Source organism: Pectinophora gossypiella, chromosome 19 (assembly GCF_024362695.1).
Source record: "Pectinophora gossypiella chromosome 19, ilPecGoss1.1, whole genome shotgun sequence".
Taxonomy (NCBI): Eukaryota; Metazoa; Arthropoda; class Insecta; order Lepidoptera; family Gelechiidae; genus Pectinophora; species Pectinophora gossypiella.
In genome coordinates, this window is record NC_065422.1 from 3,007,822 (window position 1) to 3,031,826 (window position 24,005).

The window sequence follows — 24,005 nt, forward strand, 5'->3', positions numbered from 1 at the left end:
CTTGTGGCTCTGCCCACCCCAGTAGGGATTACGGGCGTGAGTTTATGTATGTGTATGTTATTTTGATCATAATACTTAATAATGGGTGGAAGATGCGTTGTGCCTGGGTGTAATAACAAGGGTCATCATTTATACACTAAAACAAAGATAAAAGTTGCTTATGTCTGTTATCCATGATTTTTATTTATTTACTAGCTTTTGCCCGCGACTTCGTCCGCGTGGCGTCTTATATAAGAGAGAGATCTTTGTGTGTGTGGGAGTGCATACTTATGCAGTTTAGATTTTTTCATACAATTTTTTTCCCAATAACTCCCATTTTTCAAAATACAGCCAAAAATTAACTTTATATTTACTAAGGTATGCATGCATGCTAGATTGAATCAATTGATTGAATTTATTTTTTTTAATTGATTGTTCATTGAGTTTTAATTTTAATACACACTTCCTCTCTTCCCTTCAACGTTGCTGTGCCCTACAGGGTCCATGTTTTAGTTCCTATGCCTATGTAACACCCCATTGTACTACATGGAATGCAATAAATAATTTATTGAATTGAATTGAAAACATCTATCTTACGCGGTTTCTATTTTTTCATACAAATGTTTTTTCCCGCTAACTCCCGTTTCCGTGGGAATTTTGCAATATCCTGTTGCAACTAAGCTTTAAGTTAACTAAGGTACCTGCATGCCAAATTTCAAGCGTCTAACTTAAGCGGTTTAGTTTTTTCACACAAAAGGATTTTCCCGCTAATTTCCGTTCCCGTGGGAATTCCGGAAATTCCTTTCTTAGTGCACCTCTACGGTACCTAAGCTATGTCCCTTCCAAATTTCAAATGCCTACGTTTAGCCGTTCAGGCTATGCGTTGATATGTCAGTCACTCAGTCAGTCAGTTTCTCCTTTTATTTAGATTTGATTTTTTCATACAAATGTTTTTTCCCGCTAACTACCGTTCCCGTGGGAATTTTGTAATATCCTGTTGCAACTAAGCTTTAAGTTTACTAAAGTACCTGCTTGCCAAATTTCAAACGTCTAACTTGAGTGGTTTAGATTTTTCATACAAAAGGATTTTCCCGCTAATTCCCGTTCCAATAGGAATTTCGGGAATTCCTTTCTTAATGCACCTCTACGGTATCTAAAGTACCTGTGAGACAAATTTCAAACATCTAACTTGAAGAGCTTAGATTTTTCATACAAAAGGATTTTCCCGTTAATTCCCGTTCCCGTGGGAATTTCGGGAATTACTTTCTTAGTGCACCACCACGGTACCTAAGGTACCTGCATGACAAATTTCAAACGTCTAACTTAAGTGGTTTAGATTTTTCATACAAAAGGATTTTCCCGTTAATTCCCGTTCCCGTGGGAATTTCGGGAATTCCTTTCTTAGTACACCTCTACAGTATCTAAGGTACCTGCATGACAAATTTCAAATATCTAACTTGAATGGTTTAGATTTTTCATACAAAAGGATTTTCCCGCTAATTCCCGTTCCCGTGAGAATTTTGGAAATTCCTTTCTTAGTGCACCTCTACGGTACCTATGGTATCTGCATGACAAATTTCAAATATCTAACTTGAATGGTTTAGATTTTTCATACAAAAGGATTTTCCCGTTAATTCCCGTTCCCGTGGGAATTTCGGGAATTTCTTTCTTAGTGCACCTCCACGGTACCTAAGGTACCTGCATGCCAAATTTCAAACGTCTAACTTGAGTGGTTTAGATTTTTCATACAAAAGGATTTTCCCGCTAATTCCCGTTCTCGTGGGAATTTCGGGAATTCCTTTCTTAGTGCACCTCTACGGTATTTAAGGTACCTGCATGACAAATTTCAAACATCTAACTTGAATGGTTTAGATTTTTCATACAAAAGGATTTTCCCGCTAATTCCCGTTCTCGTGGGAATTTCGGGAATTCCTTTCTTAATGCACCTCTACGGTACCTAAGGTACCTGCGAGCCAAATTTCAAACGTCTAACTTGAAGAGCTTAGATTTTTCATACAAAAGGATTTTCCCGCTAATTCCCGTTCTCGTGGAAATTTCGGGAATTCCTTTCTTAGTGCACCTCTACGGTACCTAAGGTACCTGCATGACAAATTTCAAACATCTAACTTGAATGGTTTAGATTTTTCATACAAAAGGATTTTCCCGCTAATTCCCGTTCTCGTGGGAATTTCGGGAATTCCTTTCTTAATGCACCTCTACGGTACCTAAGGTACCTGCATGACAAATTTCAAACGTCTAACTTGAGTGGTTTAGATTTTTCATACAAAAGGATTTTCCCGCTAATTCCCGTTCTCGTGGAAACTTCGGGAATTCCTTTCTTAGTGCACCTCTACGGTACCTAAGGTATCTGCATGCCAAATTTCAAACGTCTAACTTGAGTGGTTTAGATTTTTCATACAAAAGGATTTTCCCGCTAATTCCTGTTCCCGTGGGAATTTCGGGAATTCCTTTCTTAGTGTACCTCTACCGTATCTAAGGTACCTGCATGCCAAATTTCAAACGTCTAATTTGAGTGGTTTAGATTTTTCATACAAAAGGATTTTCCCGCTAATTCCCGTTCCCGTAAGAATTTCGGGAATTCCTTTCTTAGTGCACCTCTACGGTATCTAAGGTACCTGCATGCCAAATTTCAAACGTCTAACTTGAGTGGTTTAGATTTTTCATACAAAAGGATTTCCCTTCACTACTCTGCTCCTATTGATTGTAGCGTGATGAAAAGTATACTATAACCTGTCCAGGAGTGTGAAGAATAATTGTACCAAGTTTCATTAAAATCCGTCCAGTAGTTTTTGTTTCTATAAGGAACATACAGACAGACAGACAGACAGACAGACAGACAAAAATTTTACTGATTGCATTTTTGGCATCAGTATCGACCACTTATCACCCCCTGATAGTTATTTTGAAAAAATATTTTTCTACTCCTCTACTTTAATCTGGCATTTAAATAACCAAAAAGTCTAATATAAGTACATACATAATTAAACTCTTTGAAAAAGTGTACGCTCTATGGCCTATAAAAGCATTGTTTACAAAGTGTAACTGTACTATAATGTCGCCAAAAAAGCATTGTTGTTGTTTTTTTTTTTTTTGACCTGGAAACTGGCACCTTTACTTTGTTTGGTGCCATAGATATACTATAAAAAAAAGTATACATTTGCCGCCATTTTCCCGCGCGTTGGAAAATAATTTTTATAAATAAAATTTTCCTTTGTATAATTTTTGTTTCATTTAAAATTACGTCGTCGTAGAAAAAGTATTGTATGCAACGTTGTATAACTAGGTCAAAAAATGCTCGTGGCGTCTCTTATTGCGATGTTCGCCAAGGCTCACATCGCAACTCACGCCACTCGCATTTTTTGACCCTTCTTATACAACTGTTGCATAAAATACTATTAATGTACAGAATTGACCTCTCTACAGATTTATTATAAGTATAGATTAAATTTAGAAGGTTAAACGAAGGCATATCTATACAGCGTCATTTTATGTTTTTTGGGGAAAGTCTCTCATTTTAATTCAGTTGGACATGTTTGACTGATGCATCTAATTCCTGAACTAAGTACCTATATGTTACGAATTCGCAACGTCTCTGCATGTCGTGGCAACATAAATCATATGTGATTTATAAGTTATATAGGTATTATGTTGTGGTGGATTATGCTCCATAGAGTCCATAGCCTCCTCGGTTGTTTAAGGAGACCTGTGCCCAGCAGTGGGATTGTATACATACAAGCTTTTTATTAATGTACTTATAAGTATTATGTAGAACGACACCGAGCGTTACCGCTCTCTGTCACAACGGATAAATGGACCTACAGCCATAGGATTAGGAATAATAAATACTACGTATAGAACGGCAACTCTCCGCTCCCCGCCAGCGTCTGAGCTTGGTTTACCTCACCCCCTCAAACGTAGTTTAGACTTGAATCGTATGGTGTCGGACGTCACACACACAGATGCGCGTGTACGATAATGTCAATGTGTAGTGTCTGTGTAACACGAGGTTGTTTGTATGAAGTGTCCGGGGTGTGCTATAGCGCTTAGTGTAGCGTTACCTTTAGTGATGACTAACCCAATTAATCATGGGGGTATTTAGCTTTGGGGATTAGTAGTTTCAGCTAAAGATGCGGTGGAAAAATCAGTAAATGTTTGGGGCTCTCTTGGTCTGGATGGTCGGGAGGAGGTTCAATAAGTCGCCCTCGTTGTCGCTTACCTGCTCATACACATCTTGGCCTTATGCTCACCGAAACTCCCTTATTCAGTGCTTATCGCTATCGGGCCAATAGGGTCGATTAACTCTTTCAGATCCTCTCAGAAAACGCCGCTTAGGCGTGGTGTATTAAATTTTGTGCTGTGTGAGAGCCGCGCACCCCATTTTCCGGCCAAGTAGTTAATAATAATAATAAGGTTATTTCGGACTTATAAAAATACATCCATATTTGTTAGTAACATTAAAAAGTAAGTAAAAGTAAAAAAAAAAGTAAAAAATATTTATTTACCAAATAAAGTAAAATTAACACAAGTTAATAGCGGGCCCTGCAATAGGGTTTCCCCTGTATCGCAGTAGCCCTATGGTATAACAATTTTTGCGTAAAGATTAAAAATACGAAGTCCGGTGGAGACTCAGGTACCTATATACATTGAATTAAAAAATAAATAAAACATTACAAACTTAAATCTAGTAGTAGTAACAAAGAAGTAATCGAGGCCGGTTGGACCCCCGGCGACAGACTATATTTACTTAACTGCGTGCAGTCGTATCCATGGGGCGAGCAACCGTGAGTCCCACCGGTCCGCCAGCGCGCGCAGGATGGCTGGTTAATGACTCATGCGGCAAGTGTACGATAAGTCATGGCATTTTCTTCATATAACTAGGGCTGTAGTGGGGGGGAATCTTAAATTAGTGATGTGATAAAAAAGCTCGTTTAGATACTGACCGACGTCGCACACGAGACTGCCGGGCTCGAGGTCCGCGAGGAAGGCGCGCACGGCGGGCGCAGGCGGGCGCGGCGCGTCGTCCCCGCTGTCGCCCGCCTGCTCGTACACGTCGTGGACATACGCTCGCTCCAAAGCCGCACCGCGCGCCGCGCACTCGCCCGCTCCCGCGCACCCATCCGCCATCACCGGACCGCCATTGCACTGCGCTGTTATAATAATAATAATAAAATTTATTTCCGCACAAAGCCATTTAACAACAATTTTAAAGTTAAAAAATTAGTAAGAGGCAAGTTACTTACAAAATAATCATTTCAGCTGATGCCTAAAATAGACTCAACCCTGTGCTATAGGCATCAGCTACCATCTTAGTGTTACCACTATTTAAAGATATTATTAGATTGTGGATACAGATTCGTGAAACAAGCTTAGCTTAATGTTTGGCAACATTTCGACTGCAAAAAGAAAATTTATAAAAGAACAGAAATGACAAACAATTACATTCGTTATAAAAATACTAAACTATTGGTGCTAATTCCTGTAAATACCATCTAATTTTATTTTAAGTTATATCTGTCATTTTCTTATCCGCCGAAAAGGAAAGGGACGGGTAATCGACAAGCATAAAATTTATGGAACACACGTCAATTTTAAGCACAAATCTAAACCAACCGTCTAAAAATTTTACATCCGTCAATAACCCGACACAGTTAAGTAGACAGCACGTCAAACGGATTGCATACCAGCGACGTACCTTTTGATTCGCCCGGGTTATTCATTCATTCACTCATTCTTCCTAAAATTAAGAGCTGTGAATCATCCGTCCCTTTCCTTTTCGACGGATATGAAAATGACGGATATAACTTTAAATAAAATTAGGCGGTGTCTGCAGGAATCGGGGCCATTTGGTACATATATAAAATACAGGATGTTAGTAACATCGTAACGAAAACTTTGAGGGATGATTTAGACCATGATTCTGAGTTGATATCAAGTGAAACTTTTCGTCGCAAAAGTATGGAACTGAAAACTGACTTCGCATCAGAAGTGGCTGCGAGTTAGTTCCATGGTACAAAATAAATAATAATATTGCATATAGAATTCTCCGCCCCGCACCAGTTTGTTACCTCACCCCCTTTACTTCTTACTTTAGTCGAAATGAATAGGCATTTGCTAGATAGATAGATAAAATACTTTTATTGAGCACAATGGACACAAAATACAGAGATAAGGACAACTTATACAGAAAAGCACAACAGGCGACCTTATTGCTCATGCAGCAATTTCTTCCAGGTAACCTTTGGGTACAGGAAAATTTCTCTTAAATAAGTATGCTAGGGAGAAGCTCGGTGGCGCAGCGGTAAACGCGCTCGGTCTGCGATTGTTGAAGTTAAGCAACATTTGCAAAGGCCGGTCATAGGATGGGTGACCACAAAAAAAAAAGTTTTCATCTCGAGCTCCTCCGTGCTTCGGAAGGCACGTTAAGCCGTTGGTCCCGGCTGCATTAGCAGTCGTTAATAACCATCAATCCGCACTGGGCCCGCGTGATGGTTTAAGGCCCGATCTCCCTATCCATCCATAGGGCAGGCCCGTGCCCCAGCAGTGGGGACGTTAATGGGCTGATGATGATGATGATGAATTATGCTAGGTAAGCGTGATCTGCCGTAGACCAACGCAAGCCTATATTTAAAAAAAAAAATGGTCGTAAGCCGCTAAGGGGTAAGGGGGAGCACGCGCGGACTGTCTGTCTCCCTCGCACTTACGCGTTAATGGAGTTTTTTTATGAAGTGTCCGAGGTGTGACCACATGAGAGGAATTTCGTAAAACTAAGATGAATTTATTTTATCTCCTATTTCTGACTTCGAATCCCTGTCGGATTTTAACCTATAAATCGAACAGTTCGTAGACGTGACTACGTTCTACCGTGTACTCTTAAATTGAATTCGATTCTTTTTATCCATTTTACTAGGGGAATATTTATGCGAGTGCTCGCGAGAAGCGAGTTATCAGAAAAGAAGTAATGGGGGGTTAAAAAGGCCACATCAAAGCAATTCACGCTCGGTGAGATGTGGTTACTTAGTTCATCTTCCGATGAATGTACTGACTACCCCATTGGGATATAGTCGCGAATGTTATGTCAGGACTGTTCAGCCGCATTGACTAACATTATCGTACAATGAGGGAATTTCTTTTTTCTTTGGGAACGTAGCCGGGAAAATTGGATTTGGATCTACTCTGAACCGGCGTGCGTGTATGAAACGATTGATGAATGTGGAGGACGCAAGAGAAGTGTGTCAGGATCGAAGCAAATGGAATTCTATAGTCTCTGCTTACCCCGGTGGGAAATAGGCGTGAGTTTATGTATGTATGTAGCCTGCAAAATTCCTCATTGTTATAACGCCGGAACTGGGTCTAATGACCATCCGTAGATCCGTGATAGTCGCCAGACTAGTTAACCCTGCTACCTCCACGACATTGCAACAAATTTTACTTTTTATATTTCCTTTCATTTTATTTGTTATTCGCATTTGCAAGTTTCTCTCTGAAGTTAAACTCTTATAAGTTCTCTGAAGTTTGTTTTTGATGTAATCGAGTTAGTTGATTACTTCATTAGAAAAGTTATTGTAGTGGTATGATTGTAAAGTGACGTAAGTAGATAAAGTAACAAACAAAAATAATGTGTTATTCGAAGTATCTGGGGGTTTAAAGAGGCCAAAAGCCATATTGCAATTTGACATTTGCGCATATACCCATCCGAAAGTGTTTAATGTCAACAAAAGTCGAATAGCAATATTGCTTTTTAGGTGTTATTGTTTCAATATGACCTTTTTAACACACCTGTAATAGATAACGTAACACAAATAGGGTGTAATATGTCCCACTGCTGCGCACAGGCCTCTTCTAGGGTATGAATGGAATTTTACCTACATTTTTAGAGACACGGTCGTAGCCAGTGAGTTATAAAATAAAAAAAAGAATAAAAAAAAAATGTCTATGTGTGGAAAGTTTTCGTTACGATGTCACTAACACCCTGGGTATAGGTACATACTAAAAGTTGTAAGGGATTTGACCCAGTTTTTGAAACATCAAATCCGAAATACAAGATCAAGAAGAGAGAGAGAGAGTGTCGGACTCAAGTTGAGTTTGGAACTTGTCAATTGTGCATTTTCTCTCCTGAAGTCCTTGTAAACGCCTTTTTGAAAAATAACATTTTGGTATGATTTTCTTCAGCTAAAACTAGATTTCTTAATCAATTTCATTCTGTGTATAAATTGGAACTACATTTTTATTTGAATTGAAACTAGCATGTCTATTGTGTTTGTGTGTGTTTTTTTTTAATTAAATGACTTGACATATTTAATACTTAATTGTGAATAGACTGCTGTGATTGTATTCCTGTGCTGTCATCAAAAACCAGGCCTGGTGAGAAGAACAGAGAAGCTGATCACGTGAGTGTTTTCCCTTTTTCTTTGAGCTGGGCTATTTTCAGGTGTATGAGGACAGCGCAAGTGGTTAGGATTCTTCCTTTCCATCTTTTTCGCATTAATGTGTATCAAACACATAAGACAACAAACGTTTCGTATCAACAGTGGCTGCAAGTTGTCTTTGATTACTTGTGGCTCTGCCCACCCCATTTGGGATTACGGGCGTGAGTTTATGTATGTATGTATGTATGTAAACACATAAGATATAGCTACTTGACATACCTACTAAATTGAATATTTTTAATATTAGTAAAACCAATGTAATGTACTTACCTATTTAAATTTAATTATATTGACTATTATTTTGCGTTAGTTTACTATATAATTTTTGCACGCCAAATTGCGGCAAAACGTGAGATTCTCACATTTATTGTAAAACCATATTTTATGAGCAAATAAATAATTTTGAATTTGAATTTTGATATTCCAATAGGGCGCTAACGTGGTTTTTACTGTAAGGCTACTTTTGATTTGAACCCAATAGTAATTTCGATATAAGGCTGTAGCACAATTCCTCGGTAATCGAATAAGGCTGCGCGGTGGCCTCTCCGGGACGCGGTTGCCAGGCAACGCATGTAGGTCGCCGGAGCAGAGATCCTTCACCCCGCCCGTGCATTGATACCATATTGAATTTTAATAACCTCACCAACCTACTATGTGGAAAATTTATTGCTTGTTTATGCTGTGATTTAATAAGCTCGCGTGATAAGGAACGGGATCTGGGAAATAGGTTTTTTGTTGTCACTGTTCGTTTAATGGCCTCCGTGGTCCAGTGGTTGAGCGTTGTACATACATACATACATAAACTCACGCCTATTTCCCACCGGGGTAAGCAGAGACTATAGAATAGATTTTTTTTTATTTTTTTTTATGGAAAATATAAATATATATGGGTAAGTAGATATGTAAAGGCAGTAATAGGGAACATAACGTAAGCTTACGACTATAGATATATATTAATATACTTATATAGACTATAGATTTAAAGTCAGAGGTACATCTATCGTAAGATGAACCACCCACGCCTTACCGAGCTTTCTGTTAGACCAACGTGATAGGTGGTGAGTTGTATCGCCGTCTATAAAGGTCGAGTCAACGGTGAAGACAGTAAGTGGATATCGTAAGTTGTAAGGATTAATTGCGTATGAAAAACTGTTCCTGACGAGGTGAATACACTTCTTCAGTCTTCTTCAATAGTGTGAGTTGTGAGGTGGATTAAATTACCAACCTCATCAACCCTGGTGTCAGGGTTACTATTAAGCCGCCAAAGGCCCCTGACATGCCTCGTGTAACGACTACGTACTTACATCAGTAAGTAGTACCCCGGGACCAACGGCTTAACGTGCCTTCCGAAGCACGGATCATCTTACTTTCATACAATCAGGTGATCAGCCTATAATGTCCTAACCAAACTAGGGATCACAAAGTGATTTTTTTTGTGATATGTCCCCACCGGGATTCGAATCCGGGACCTCTGGCTCGTGAGCCTAACGCTCAACCACTGGACCACGGAGACTCACGGGGTTAATATACTTACTAATGTTGTTAATTAATGGTGAGTCAAAAACGTATGACACATAAATAACAATAACCAACAAACCGAGTAAAATTGACCCAAATTTTGTTAGGGATAGCTTGCATAAACTTAGTGTAGGTATACTGTTGGGTCGCGGCCAAGTGGAACAAGTGATTTACTCTCGAAACAAGTGCTTAATGACAATACTGTGGGAAATTGTGTAAGTAACGACCGGCTGCGAAACGCGAATGCGAATTATTTGGCTCGACGTACCTAGGTTTGGTACACTGTAATTGTCAACGTATTGTCGATGTTCAATGAGGGACTTTCTCTCTCTCTCTCTCTCTCTCTTTATTTAAGAGCTGCGCTCTTGTCGGTGGAGTAATCGCCTCTATTTTCATTACTCCATATATAGGGCCTGTAGAACGGTGGTTGCCCCAATCGCCTTCCAATTGGTGCTGTTCTAGCTAGAGCCCTACCAGAATCCATTCCTCGGCCTCCAACCAGTACTCATACCGCTGCTCCCCGGCATCAAGGGTGCGCTTTTGAAGTAGCGCCTACTCGCTACGTCACAAGATCGTCATAGGACCTTAGTGGCATTTTATAGGTTAGGTTTGGTTAGTTTTAAGTTTACGCGGTTATTATCATAATTAAAACACATAATAACGGGTTCAGAGTTCAGATGGTTCCGAACATTCCGATATCAAAAACATAAACAAGCGGCAAAGAAAGAGGGTAGACAGATATGTATGCCCGTAGAAAATTATGGATCTACCTACTCCACTCCAATCTCATCAGTCATCCCGTGATCATGGCACTTGAAACAGTGTCGAAATATCGGGAGTCTCATATCCCCATTTAAACGCGGTAAGAACCCGTTATTATGTGTTTTAATTAGGTTTGGTTAGGTTGGTGAGGGACTTTATTAACCCTTAAAATAGGTACAAAATAATTGTTTTGTACAAGATTCCAGCCCAAGACATGTGTGATCAGCGTAGCTAAATGGGACTAAGCTTATACGGAATGTTATTTGTGGTATCTTGTTGTACAAAACTCATAAAACCCAAATGTATTAGGTGCATTATTTGTATATCCAGGCCACAAAAAAAAAAAACAAATTAGATGGCGCTGTATAGTTTACCCTACTTACCCATTGGTAAGTAGGCAATTATCACGTTAAAACTATACCTGAGCAATGGCTCAGGTACATAATTATTCAAAATTATAATGTAGGTAATTGCAGACGAATATATAAAAAGAATTGAGTAGTTTCCTATGAAATTATGAAATTCTGATTACTAAATAAAGACAGATCTAAAGGTGACAAAAAACGTTTTCTTTTTTCTATTTAAGTACTTACCTTATTTATAAATTTTAATAAAGACATACTTAATACGTGCGATATTTTGTCACGTTTTTCTATCAGAATCATTTATTTAACGTAATTATCATAGATAAACTTGTTGAAGATCAATTTATAATTTTTGAATCTACGTCATTTCGCAAGGTGTTATGGCTGAGGAGAAGAAATGACAAGAAACTGCAACGGCAACACATCTTTTAAATCAATGTAGGTATACATTACAAGTTATTTAATAACTAGAGAACTATGACGTCACAGGTCAGGCAGATTTTGTCTTAGACTCACAATCAGCACATGCACACGTCACATTGCTTTGGAGGCCTCTTAGATTCTCGAGGGTATTTTGATCTTTAGAGCCCGTAACTAAATAAGCTTAAATATTGAAAACATAATATAATCTGTAACACACCGGAGTTTCCTCTGGCCAATGTGAGTAATATACTGCTCATCAATGGCTCTGCTCATCCCTTTAGGGATCACGGGTTTCTTTCTTTCTTATTGTATGGTGGCCAATAAGGTCGTCGCATTGCGTGTAAAGTCGTCCTATTGGTGGGCCGGAACCGAAGTTCGTTCAACTTTGAATCTGCAAAGCGCTGCAGCGATGCGATGCTGTTTATTGAAGAACTTCCAAATTTAAATTTCAAGCCGCATTAGTATTATTAGTGATTATAGCTTTATTTTTTAGCTGCCTGTTGTAGTCTTTCCATTTCTCTTTTGTTTTGTATTTCCTGTGTCTGCAATAAAGTATTTGATGTTGTATTATCGTCCATATAGTATAGACAACTAGGAGCGAATAAAAAAAGTCCGAATTAAAGTTTGTTTTTAAAAACGATCGATATTGGTGCTGATTCCAGTACACACCATCTAATTTTATTTTAAGTTATACCTGGAGGTGTATTCAGGAATCGGGGCAATATTTTTAAACTTAGCTAATAAAAAATAAATGGCCCAAAGTCAAAAAAGGTTGGGAGCCATTGCTCTAAGTAGGTATTTAATTTCAAGGAGATATGTTTATTATTATTATTTTTAAATAAATACATCTCATTTTTTTTAATTTTCAGTTTGTTCTATTTATATTCGGCTTCGTGTTATTCCTTTTGCAGGAACACATCTGAATGAAGATACATCGCGTCCTCTCATGCATGCAAATGCACCGTTCATGTAAATGTTTCATACAAGAAATATGTGCTTTCCAAGCGATAGTGAGAGCCCTCAGCGCTGCCTGTTTGTAAAAGTGGAGAATGCTATTCGAGGCAAAAAATACAGGATGTTAGTAACATCGTAACGGATACTGAGGGTCATGATTCACACCATGATTCTGAGTTAATATCAAGTGGAATTTTCCGTCGATGTGAAATACAGTCATGAGCAATATCATGTACCCACTTTAGAACCCTGTCGCACTATCATATTTGACATTAAATAAGACTTACGGTTTAATTTGTCAAAAAAGTTAATGTGACATGGTTTCAAAGTGTATAGGTACATATTAGTACTCGTGACCGTACCTCCGCGCAACTCACGGCGTAAGTAATTCTGCATTATACTTTATATTATGCATTACATTTTCAAGCTACCACCTCGATCTTTATTTATAGACATCATTATAAAAATTGCCACGAGATTTTGGTAAATTGATGTGGTTAAACCGGCTGTTATTATGTGCAGCTAATAGTAAATTGGGCTGTGCACTTATTGAAGATTTTCCGCAATTTTTTTGGAGGCTGACTTTATTTTTGATTTTTTTTCTGTAGCCTAATTAATGTCCCACTGCTGGGCAAAGGCCTCCCCCTTCTCTTTCCAATCCTCCCTGTCTTGGGCATCCTTCTGCCAAGTGTGCCGCAAGGCGTCCAGCTCGTCCCTCCACCGTCCCGTGGTTTGCCTCGACATCGACGACCTTGTTGGGACCAATCAGATGTAATTATGCCCACTTATATGTATTACAAAAGTCTCATAAAGTGGCCCTGGTTTATTTAGGACATTACAGGCTGATCACCTGATTGTCCAAAAAGTAAGATGATCCGTGCTTCGGAAAGCACGTTAAGCCGTTGGTCCCGGTTACTACTTACTGATGTAAGTAAGTAGTCATTACATGAGCCATGTCAGGGGCCTTCGGCGGCTCAATAATAACCCTGACACCAGGGTTGATGAGGTTGGTAATTCACCTCACAACCCACACGATAGTAGAAGAAGAATACTCTAATGTCACGTTTAAAGTCAAGCCCGATCCAAATAAAACCTCTGAACCCGCCTGAAAAAATATTTCCGTTGCACATAAGTAGTCCTTTTCTCAAAACGACTGTATTCCTTTTCGCATATTGTCTGTCCTACTACAAGGTCCTTTTCGCATATTGTCCATTTCGCTAGTCGTCTATTGTATTGTAACCTCACTATGAAACATTTAACTTACGCGCATAAGAACACATTATATTAATACAACTTCCGCGTATACAGAAACGCCGAACAAAAGCGTTCTTAGTGTATTCTAGACGACCTAGATAGTGCTTGGGTAAGGTACCGCCTTACTGCTGGCGTAGGGCGCCACCTTACTGCTGGCGTAAGGTACGGCTTTACTGCTGGACTGGTTCGGTTCAGTCAGAAAGACAGGTACTTTCGTAAACCTATATACGTCCCTCTGCTGGGCACAGGCCTCCCCTCAATCAACTGGAGGGTGTATGGAGCTTATTCCACCGCGCTGCTCCGCTGCGGGTTGATGGAGGTGTTTTTACGGCTAATAGCCAGGACCAACGGCTTAACGTGCCTTCCGAGCACGGATCACCTTACTTTTTCGGACAATCAGGTGATTCAAGCTTATTAAGTCCTTATCAAACAAAGGTGTGTCTGACAAAGTGATTTCAACAATGTCGGATCTCCAGTGAGCCTAACGCTCTAACCACTAGATCACGGAGGCTGTTCGTACTTGGCGTTAGGTGCTTTCGAACTTAGCCGCTTTTTTGTACTTATATAACCCTTTAACGACCTTCCCCAAGACACGCCGCAATAGACTAGTTCATAACTAGTCTAATCAGTTACTTTTTACTAAACGTCAAAACACGAAATTACTATGGAATTTGTATGAAAAAGCAAACGGTGACGTCAAAGAAAACGTGATAAAATGTCTGACTTGTTTACGTTTTTCTTGAAATTCAAAATTCATAAATAAGTTAAGTAAAAAAAAAATGTTTGCGTCAGGTTTAGATCTGTTTTTATTTAGTACTTAATAAGAATTTTATAGTTTATTTTGGACCTAGGACACTGCCCAATTCGTGCAATATCTAAACAAATGACGATTAGAATTTACCTACAACCTTGATAGAGTTTATACGAAACGTCAAAACGTCCCTATAGAATATATTTAGGAAATAATGAGTTATGACGTCAGCGTCATAGAAAAATAATGAAACTATGTATTCTTTGTTACGTGTGGCCTAATATTAGCAATTTACACACCCACAGAATAGAAAAGGTGGATTTTTCTTTAAATAGAACGGATAAGAGACGAGGGAAAGCGTGGCATAAAATTTTACCATTCAAATGTCATCATAGTAAAGCCGACTACACGAATTGGTAGGTAGTTTGATGGTGTCCTTTTTTTGTGTATTGATTTCCGTGTGGTTTTTGTCCTGTGTTGATTGTAATGTACAGTCATGAGCAATATAATGTACCCACTTTTGGCCTCTGTCGCACTAACATATTTGACATTTAGTGAGACTTACAGTTCAATTTGTCAAAAAAGTTAATGTGACATGGTACCAAAGTGTATAAATATTAATGCTCGTGACCGTACCTGTCTGTCTGTGTCTGTGGTATCCGGGTAAAATGTTTCCTTCTTTATGCCAAATTTTGATGCTGTTAACAGCTGGCGTAGACGCCACAGACATTAGAACAGTAGCGACAATTCTCATAGACAATTTACTCGACACCCGATCTATCATGTTCCTTTAAACTATAGCGGTTATTTCACTAGCCAATCCACCCTGCCGATGCGTCAAGGTCACATGCTTGCTAATCGAGATCGGGAAAATCGACGCCATTACAGGATATATTTTACTCCTTTTAGTTTACACACACCTTATATTAAAACCAAAATCCTCTCACCCGACCGACATCGCATCAAAGACTCCCCTTTCTTACTTTTTAAAACTACCATCGTCATACCAAATTCCCATTCATTATCCTTACATAGCATTCTCACTTTCCTACAGCTCGGCCATTCTGCTTTCAGTCTGACCTCAGACTTCCAGACTCGCTCGAAATCGTGGTTACCATGGTTACGCCCACCAATTTGCTATTAGACTATACCATCCCGATTACCTCGCCCGTGACCTTGAGGCATCGCGAAGGAAGGATTGGTAATAACCGCTTATGCTAGTATCTCGATGCGACGCACCGAATGTCGTGAGGAAGGTCGCTTAGTCGCTTCTCGCTTACACTCGAATGGACTCCTAAAACTGGCAGGCTATTGCCGCATCCTTATTACAGCAGCTTATAAGGAAACAGGCATCGTCAGGGGAAATGCACTCTATGTGTGAAGATACTGCTTTCATACGCTGCTTTTGTAAGGATAAGCGATTAGTGTTGCTTTGTAGTTAGATGATTCCTTTCTCCAACATTTTGTTTGTGCAGCCCGGGTGTGTTTTATGTAAGCTGGCTTGACCTGTGTGCAAGATATATCTATGAAGACCTATAAATTCACGCCCGTAATCCCTAATAGGGTGGGCAGAGATACAAGCAATGAGAAAGTATCATTCAGCCACTATTGATACGAAGTTTTAAGATGAAGCGCAGTGTTAGTGCAGTGCTAGTGTCGTCTTTCGTGGTCTATTCGAGTGTCGCGAAATAAAGTGAAGTGACGGCCTCAGTGGTCCAGTGGTTGAGCGTTAGGCTCACGATCCGGAGGTCCCGGGTTTGAATCCCGATGGGGACATATCACAAAAATCACTTTGTGATCCCTAGTTTGGTTAGGACATTACAGGCTGATCACCTGATTGTCCAAAAAGTAAGATGATCCGGAAGGCACGTTAAGCCGTTGGTCATGGTAAAGTACCAGGCTTACATAAACATATAGGAAATGAAGGGAACGATGTACACTTAGCATGTAGGTACCTACCGGTTCCTGTGCTCCTGTCCGCAGCGGCAAGTAGGTCGCGAGGTTACTGACCTGCCGGCCGATGCGCACTAACGCTTTTTAAATAATACCGCCCAGTTCATATCAGTTGGCAATATCCTTCGCTTCGTGAGCGCCTGGTACTTTGAATTGGAAATATTGAGAATTAATACATAAGTTAGAGGAGATTACTTATCCCAGAAGTAAGTTTACAGAAGTATTGTTAATACTCGGAATAAAAATAAACTTTCTTTACAAGTCAGTCGAATACATATAAGATTACTAAATCTTTTAAGGGGCAATGTATACGTTTTTACAATAAGATTCCCATTGACATTAAGAGTTTGCTTTTCAACTGTTTTAAGACAGTAGTTAAACAGAAACTTTGCAAAAACGGTTAAATTATAAGGTTAGTGATTATTTAGAAGATATGAATGAATGCATGGGATTAACTGTCTGAGAACTGATATGAGGCAGCTAAATTACTCAATTGTATAAAAATATTTTATGTTTATTTATTTTTTTAATGAACATCTAGGGCCCTGTGCCGAGGGTTTTCTTGCAGCTTCTTTTCCTCGGCTATATACAGGTTGTGAGAAGCTGCAGTAGTTTTAGGCGGATGAGACGTTCTGTTATAGAATGCAATTGCTAGTAGAAATGCTTACCTTTACCCAAAAACCACTAATTCTGTATTTCATCTAAATTGTAATAGTCAGTACCTTATTCTCCTAGCCTCCTCTTCCCACGCAATCTAGCCAGTCTGATCCCATCCACCACGCGGTACACAACTCTATTCTAATTTATGTTTTTTCCAAATCTGTATTTCAATTCCAAATTCAAAGTAAAATATAATTTTTAGTTTAATTCAAAATAGTTTTTTTTAAAAACCGAAATCTCAAAACTCATATAACATTTGGTGGCAGCGCTAAGGGATCTTTAAAGGTCCCCGGAATCGTCTCCGCAGTATCGCGACAGTGTAAAAAATAAAAACATTTCGCCGTTTCTACAGTTAAAAGTGAAAAACTGTCTACAATTTCTACTGTGCAATAGTGATAATTTTTCCGCTGTTTCCACTGTTTCCAATTCACTGTAGTAGTGAAAATAAAAACGTTTCGCTGTGAATATTGTGATAAATACTACAAAACGTTCTACTATTTCTGTGTTGTGTGAAAACTTGCAGTTTTTCATCATGTTTGGTGTGTTAATATCGTGCATATTGTAAGTACAATTTAACTATATCACACAGTGTCAGTGCATACCACGACGTCTGCGCCTACGCAACCACTTATCTATTCGAAGAACCGAACTCTCCTAAGGCCGCATTCAGACTATCCGAGCCTAATAAATTCATCAATATGGCTACGGCATCAGGTTCGACTACAACTATCAAAGAAATCGACCTCAACATCCTCACGAAATTCATATTTAAATTCGATGGCAACAGAGAAAGGTTAAATGCATTTCTGAGCAACTGCCGCAATGCAATCGACCTAGCGGCCCTTTCACAACGAGACATTTTGTTCAAATACATACTAAGTCAACTTGAGGGTAGAGCCGAGTCAGCATGTTCTATTAAAGATTTCGAAAATTGGGACCAGCTAGAGGAGTTCTTAAAAGAAAACTTCGGCGAGAAGAAGCACTACACTCACCTTCTCTCGGAACTCCAGTCATGCAGACAGAACAACAACGAACCGGTCAACCACTTTGCCCTTAGAATTGAGACCTGTTTAAGCAAACTCCTTACAGAGATTAACGTATCTATCCCAACTAAGAAAAAGGGTGAACTGGCTGGTCGAGTCGCTGCTATGGAGGATCTTGCTTTACACACTTTTGTTATGGGCCTTACCCCAAATCTCAGTACAATTGTCAGATGTAAAGATCCATCTACTTTAAATGAAGCTATAAATTTTGCTATTTCGGAGGACAAGATATCTCAAAACCTTCACAAAAAACAAACCCATAACAATTTCTTTGAGCGCTCTCGTCCATCTCAAAAAGCACCTACTAACAACCCGCAACCACTAGCACTGACTCAATCGCCTCATACAAGCAATGTCCCAATCTGTCGATATTGTAAGAACCCAGGGCACACTATCGACAAATGCAGAAAACGCGAATATAATAATAACCGTGCTAGGCAGAGTTTCTCAGGACAACCCTTTAGACCGAATTTCAATTCGAGAAATGTGAATTTCGTTAACGAGGTTTACCCGAGCACTCCAGACAATCCAGGTTATACAGTGGAGCCTTCTGCTGAAGACAATAATGCTGAAAATTTAAACTAAATAATGTCTCGGATAGACGTCGCACGGGACAGACATTTAACAAAGCCGACGTCTTGACTTTATCAACCACTGTATCCTCTGAATCCAAAAGGACTAACCGACAGGGTAACCAGCCCCAAACTGACAGTCCTCACACTGTATCCTCTGAATCCAAAAGGACTAACCGACAGGGTAACCAGCCCCAAACTGACAGTCCTCACACTGTATCCTCTGAATCCAAAAAGACTAACCGACAGGGTAACCAGCCCCAAACTGACAGTCCTCACACTGTATCCTCTGAACCCAAAAAGACTAACCGACAGGGTAACCAGCCCCAAATTGACAGTCCGCACATTGTGTCCTGTAAACCCAAAAATACTAACCGACAAGGTAACCAGACTCAAACTGACAATCCTCGCTCTGTATCCACTGTATCCGATAAAGGACAAACTACAACTCCTATTACTGCGACAACCACCAATCCTTCTAAATCAAATCAACACAAAATATATGAAGTGACCTCGAATACTAATAAGAAATTCTTACCTCACATTGTTCTAAAAACCGTTGTTGCTGACCGTCCTTTGTCCTTCCTTGTTGACACTGGCTCATGTGTAAGCCTGATCAAAAAACAAGCAATCAAATACTTACCTGCTCTCGATGACCATATAATCCAACTCAAAGGTATAGACTCCAATGATAAAATCATGGCCACATCAGGGTCCTTTCAACTGAACCTTTTTCCAAAAGTCATACCTGACATGTCCCATAGATTCCACGTAGTCGACACAATTAGCCTCGATTATGATGGCATTCTCGGAAGTGATCTTCTTAATAATCAAAATGGGAAAATCGATTATAATAAAAATACACTACAAATTCGTTCTGTAATCGTAAAAATGAAATACTGTAAACCCATCTATACAATCTCGCCTCGTACAGAAACTGTAATTGAGTGTACAGTACAAAATCCTGAAATGAAAGAAGGCATTATAGTTGACCAACATCTCTCTGAATCCCTTTTGATTGCCAACTGTGTCGTAAAGGTTAAACCTAATAATCGAATAAATATCTCCGTCATAAATACATCCGAAGGCCCTGTTACTATTGACTCTGATCTCAACCTCAAAATTGACCCTTTGGACGTCAGTTCTATTGCCATAAAGGAAACATCACAGAATCCATGTGTTAGTGCTAGAGACAGAACACAGAAAGTCCTTGACATGCTTAGAATCTCACATCTCAATTCAGAAGAGAAGAGTTCTCTCCTCGAAGTTTGTTCAAAATACTCAGATGTCTTCCATCTACCCGATGATAAACTCACGTTCACTACCAAGATCCAACACCAAATCAAAACATCTAATGAAACACCTATTCATACAAAATCATATAGATTTCCCGAATGTCATAAAGAAGAGGTAAAAAGGCAAATGGATAAAATGCTTGACCAAGAAATTATTGTCCCTTCCATATCTCCATGGTCTTCACCCATATGGGTTGTACCCAAAAAGATGGACGCCTCAGGTGAACGCAAATGGCGTATAGTCATTGACTACAGGAAACTCAATGACATCACCATCGGTGAAACTTATCCTATTCCCCAAATTGCCGAGATTCTAGATCAATTAGGAAACAGTAAATATTTCTCAACCTTGGACCTAGCATCTGGATTTCACCAGATCAAAGTATCCGAGGAAGATGCTCAGAAAACCGCATTTTCCGTCCCTCAAGGACACTTTCAGTTTAATAGAATGCCTTTTGGGCTTAAAAATGCCCCATCTACCTTCCAAAGACTTATGAACACTTGCCTCACTGGTCTCCAAGGTATCAAATGCTTCGTCTACCTTGACGATATTGTTATTTACTCCCATGACCTCGATATGCATATCAAACATTTATCAGAAGTTTTCCAACGCTTACGCAATTTCAATCTCAAGCTCCAGCCTGACAAATGTGAATTCCTTCGCAAGGAAGTATCCTATTTGGGACACATCATCAGTGATCAGGGTGTTCGACCAAACCCTGAAAAAGTCAAGGCTGTTACTCACTTTCCTAAACCCACATCTGCGAAAGACATCAAGTCATTTCTAGGTCTTGTCTCATACTATCGCCGGTTCATAAAAGATTTTTCAAAGATTTCCAAACCCCTAACTGCACTTCTAAAAAAGGATACCCCTTTTGTCTGGACCAACGAACAGCAACTTGCCTTTGAGGAACTAAAAAGTCAACTTACCTCTGCGCCAGTCCTTATTTACCCAGATTTCACAAAACCATTTATTCTGACTTGCGATGCTTCCAATTATGCCATCTCTGCTATTCTTTCTCAAGGCGAAGTCGGTAAGGAACAACCTGTTGGCTATGCATCTCGCACTTTGAACAAATCCGAGTGTAATTACAGCACTACAGAGAAGGAACTGTTGGCAGTACTATTCGGCTGTAAAACCTTCAGACCTTACCTGTATGGGAGGAAATTCCTAATCGTTACAGATCACAGACCGTTAAAGTGGCTCTTCAATCACACTGATCCTAGTAGCAAACTCCAACGTTGGCGACTGAAACTCGCTGAATACGAATATGAAATTATTTACAGAAAGGGTAAACTCAATAGCGCCGCAGATGCTCTATCGAGATATCCCGTAAATCCTATCACCACACCTGAACAAATCCTTGTAGATGAAGACCTTTTTCCCGAATTGAATCCACTCTCGCTGAACCCTGAAATTGATCCCCTCTTTGAAAACCAAGATATATCAGAAGACCTAACGAATCCATCAATTCCCACAAATCCTGAAGCTCTTATAACCTCTGAAGCCCCTGCAAGTCCCGCAGCTCCTGTAACTCCCGAAGTTCCTGCAAATCCCGATGCTGTTTTGAACCCTGAAAATAACATGCAAAATCCTATCGTTGTTCCAAGTCCTGAAAATCCTCTGGATCCTCTTCAATTCCTTAACGATGATGACACATACAGTAAATGTCTAAAAGCAATAAATAACAAATCTTTTACTCCCAACGTCACTATCATAGAACACAACGCAGAACTCCTGAAAAGTAAATGTAAAATTATCATAATACCTACCTCAGTAGATATGGATGAAAGCAATCCTTACGTAGAGGACATACTTACCAATCACGAAGCCGCAAATGAATTCATGGAAAAAGAAAGAACCCTACAAACATCCAACATCCTAAAAACAAACAACAAAATATTCCATTTCCTATTCACTAAAGTGCATCATTTTGATGAGACTACCTATTCTGATATATTCCAATCTCTAAAATATCTGAGAAACGAATTGTTAATATCCGAGGAAAACGTAACTGAGATAGCCATATCCGATTTCAAGAACCCCTTCGAAAACCTCGCTTATCTCAGAATCTACAATATCATACTTTACCTTTTTAACAACACCAACATCACCGTCAATATTCACCACAACACCTTAATCTATCCAGTTCCTAGTGAAATCCCAAAAATCCTTAAAGAAAATCACGACATTCCTATTGCTGGCCATCTTGGATCCACGAAAATGTATAATAGGATCAGAGAAAAATATTTATGGAAACATATGAGATCAGATGTTGAAAACTATGTTAAAAATTGCAGTGAATGCCAAATAAACAAAGCTCTACGTAGAACAAATAGGGCCCCTATGCAAATAACTACAACATCTACTAGTCCATTTGAACGCATCAGTCTTGACATCGTAGGTCCCCTACCAGAAGCCGGCACTAACAAACTCAAATTCATACTCACTCTCCAAGATGACCTTTCTAAATACTCTGTAGCATACCCGATTTCAAATGCAACTGCTGAAGAGACATGTGAATGTTTAGTTCATTTCATATCTCTATTTGGTATTCCCAAAATTATACTTACCGACCAGGGTACAAACTTCACCGCAGAACTATTCAAAAGAACTTGCGATCTCCTGAAAATAAAACAACTATGGTCATCTCCCTACCATCCCCAAACTCAAGGCGCACTTGAGCGCAGTCATTCAACCCTTAAGGAATACCTTAAATCATATGTTAACGAGAATCAAACTAACTGGCACATATACGTGTATACCGCCATGTTGGCATATAACACTAACATTCACACGACAACACAATTTACCCCTTACGAACTCATTTTTGGACACAAACCCAATATTCCCGACTCTATCTATTAACTACGCTCATATACGAATTATCCATAATACGTTAAACGACTCCAACACAGACTCAAATTCTCACGCGGCAAGGCCATTGAAAACATCAATAAATCCAAAGAACAGTCAAAGAATTATTATGATCAGCGTTCTCGACCAGCCAATTACAAAACAGGTGACCTTGTCTATTTGAAGAATCACCTGCGACTAAGAAAGGCACTCTCGCCTATTTGGAAAGGACCATACAAAATTATAAAGGTCCATTCAAACAATACTTTGACTCTTCTAATAAACCGACGTCACGTGAGACATCACTTTGACGAAGTGAAACCCGCTTAACTATAATACCTACTCGTGTATGTATTAACATAGTATAGAGTACAACTTTAGTTATAACACTCTACTTATTTATTTCCAGCTCCATATCGCTCACGTATGGAAGCGTCATCACTCCCATACACAGTAACCCAGGAATTTATTTCAACCCCATGGGACACATGAAAATCACAAATGAAGATCTAAACATACTTATTCCTGTGGATGTTTCTTTTATACTTCCGCATTTACAAAATATTAATTCAGCTATTGGTACATGCCGTTTTCTGTGTCAACAGAACGAAGTTTTGGAAGACATAGAATGTCATAATTCGTTACAACCACTTCAATCTCGTTATCAAGACGTTATGAGAGATAATGTCGCTATATCACACCTTATTTCTAAACGGTCAAAACGCGCTGCGTGGTTTGCTGGAGTTGGTACAGTTTTCAAACATGTTTTCGGAACTATGGACGAGGACGATGCAATTAGATATAACAGCGCTCTTCAAACTTTACAAAATAAAAGCGAAAGGTTAACTTCTCTTATAGAAGATAATATATTGCTAGCAAAGTCAGCAATCTCTAATTTTAATGAAACTATAAACACAATAAATACCAATGAAGCGCGTTTGAATGACGCTGTTGAAAAATTAAGTTTGAACCTTAAGAACTTATCTATCATATCAGATGTTTTTAATGTAAGGCTTAGTATTAACGAAATAATTAATACAATTGAAACTAGTTTATTAACCCTTTCCTTTAAGGTAGATGATATTTTAAACGCGATTTTATTTGCTAAAAGCAACGTGTTACATCCCGCAATTTTAAACCCAACTCAATTATATAATGAGTTAATTAATAGT

The 24,005-nt window shown here is 39.2% G+C and overlaps 1 protein-coding gene across 1 annotated transcript in view; it reads right to left on the minus strand.

Moving 5' to 3' along the window:
* Positions 1 to 24,005, minus strand: part of LOC126375443 (protein piccolo) — a 50,683-nt gene that overhangs the window by 12,169 nt on the left and 14,509 nt on the right. The window contains exon 2 of the mRNA XM_050022359.1: positions 4,941 to 5,147. Coding sequence (XP_049878316.1) covers positions 4,941 to 5,124 — 184 coding nt within the window. The 5' untranslated portion in view covers positions 5,125 to 5,147. The remainder of the gene's footprint in view (positions 1 to 4,940; positions 5,148 to 24,005) is intronic.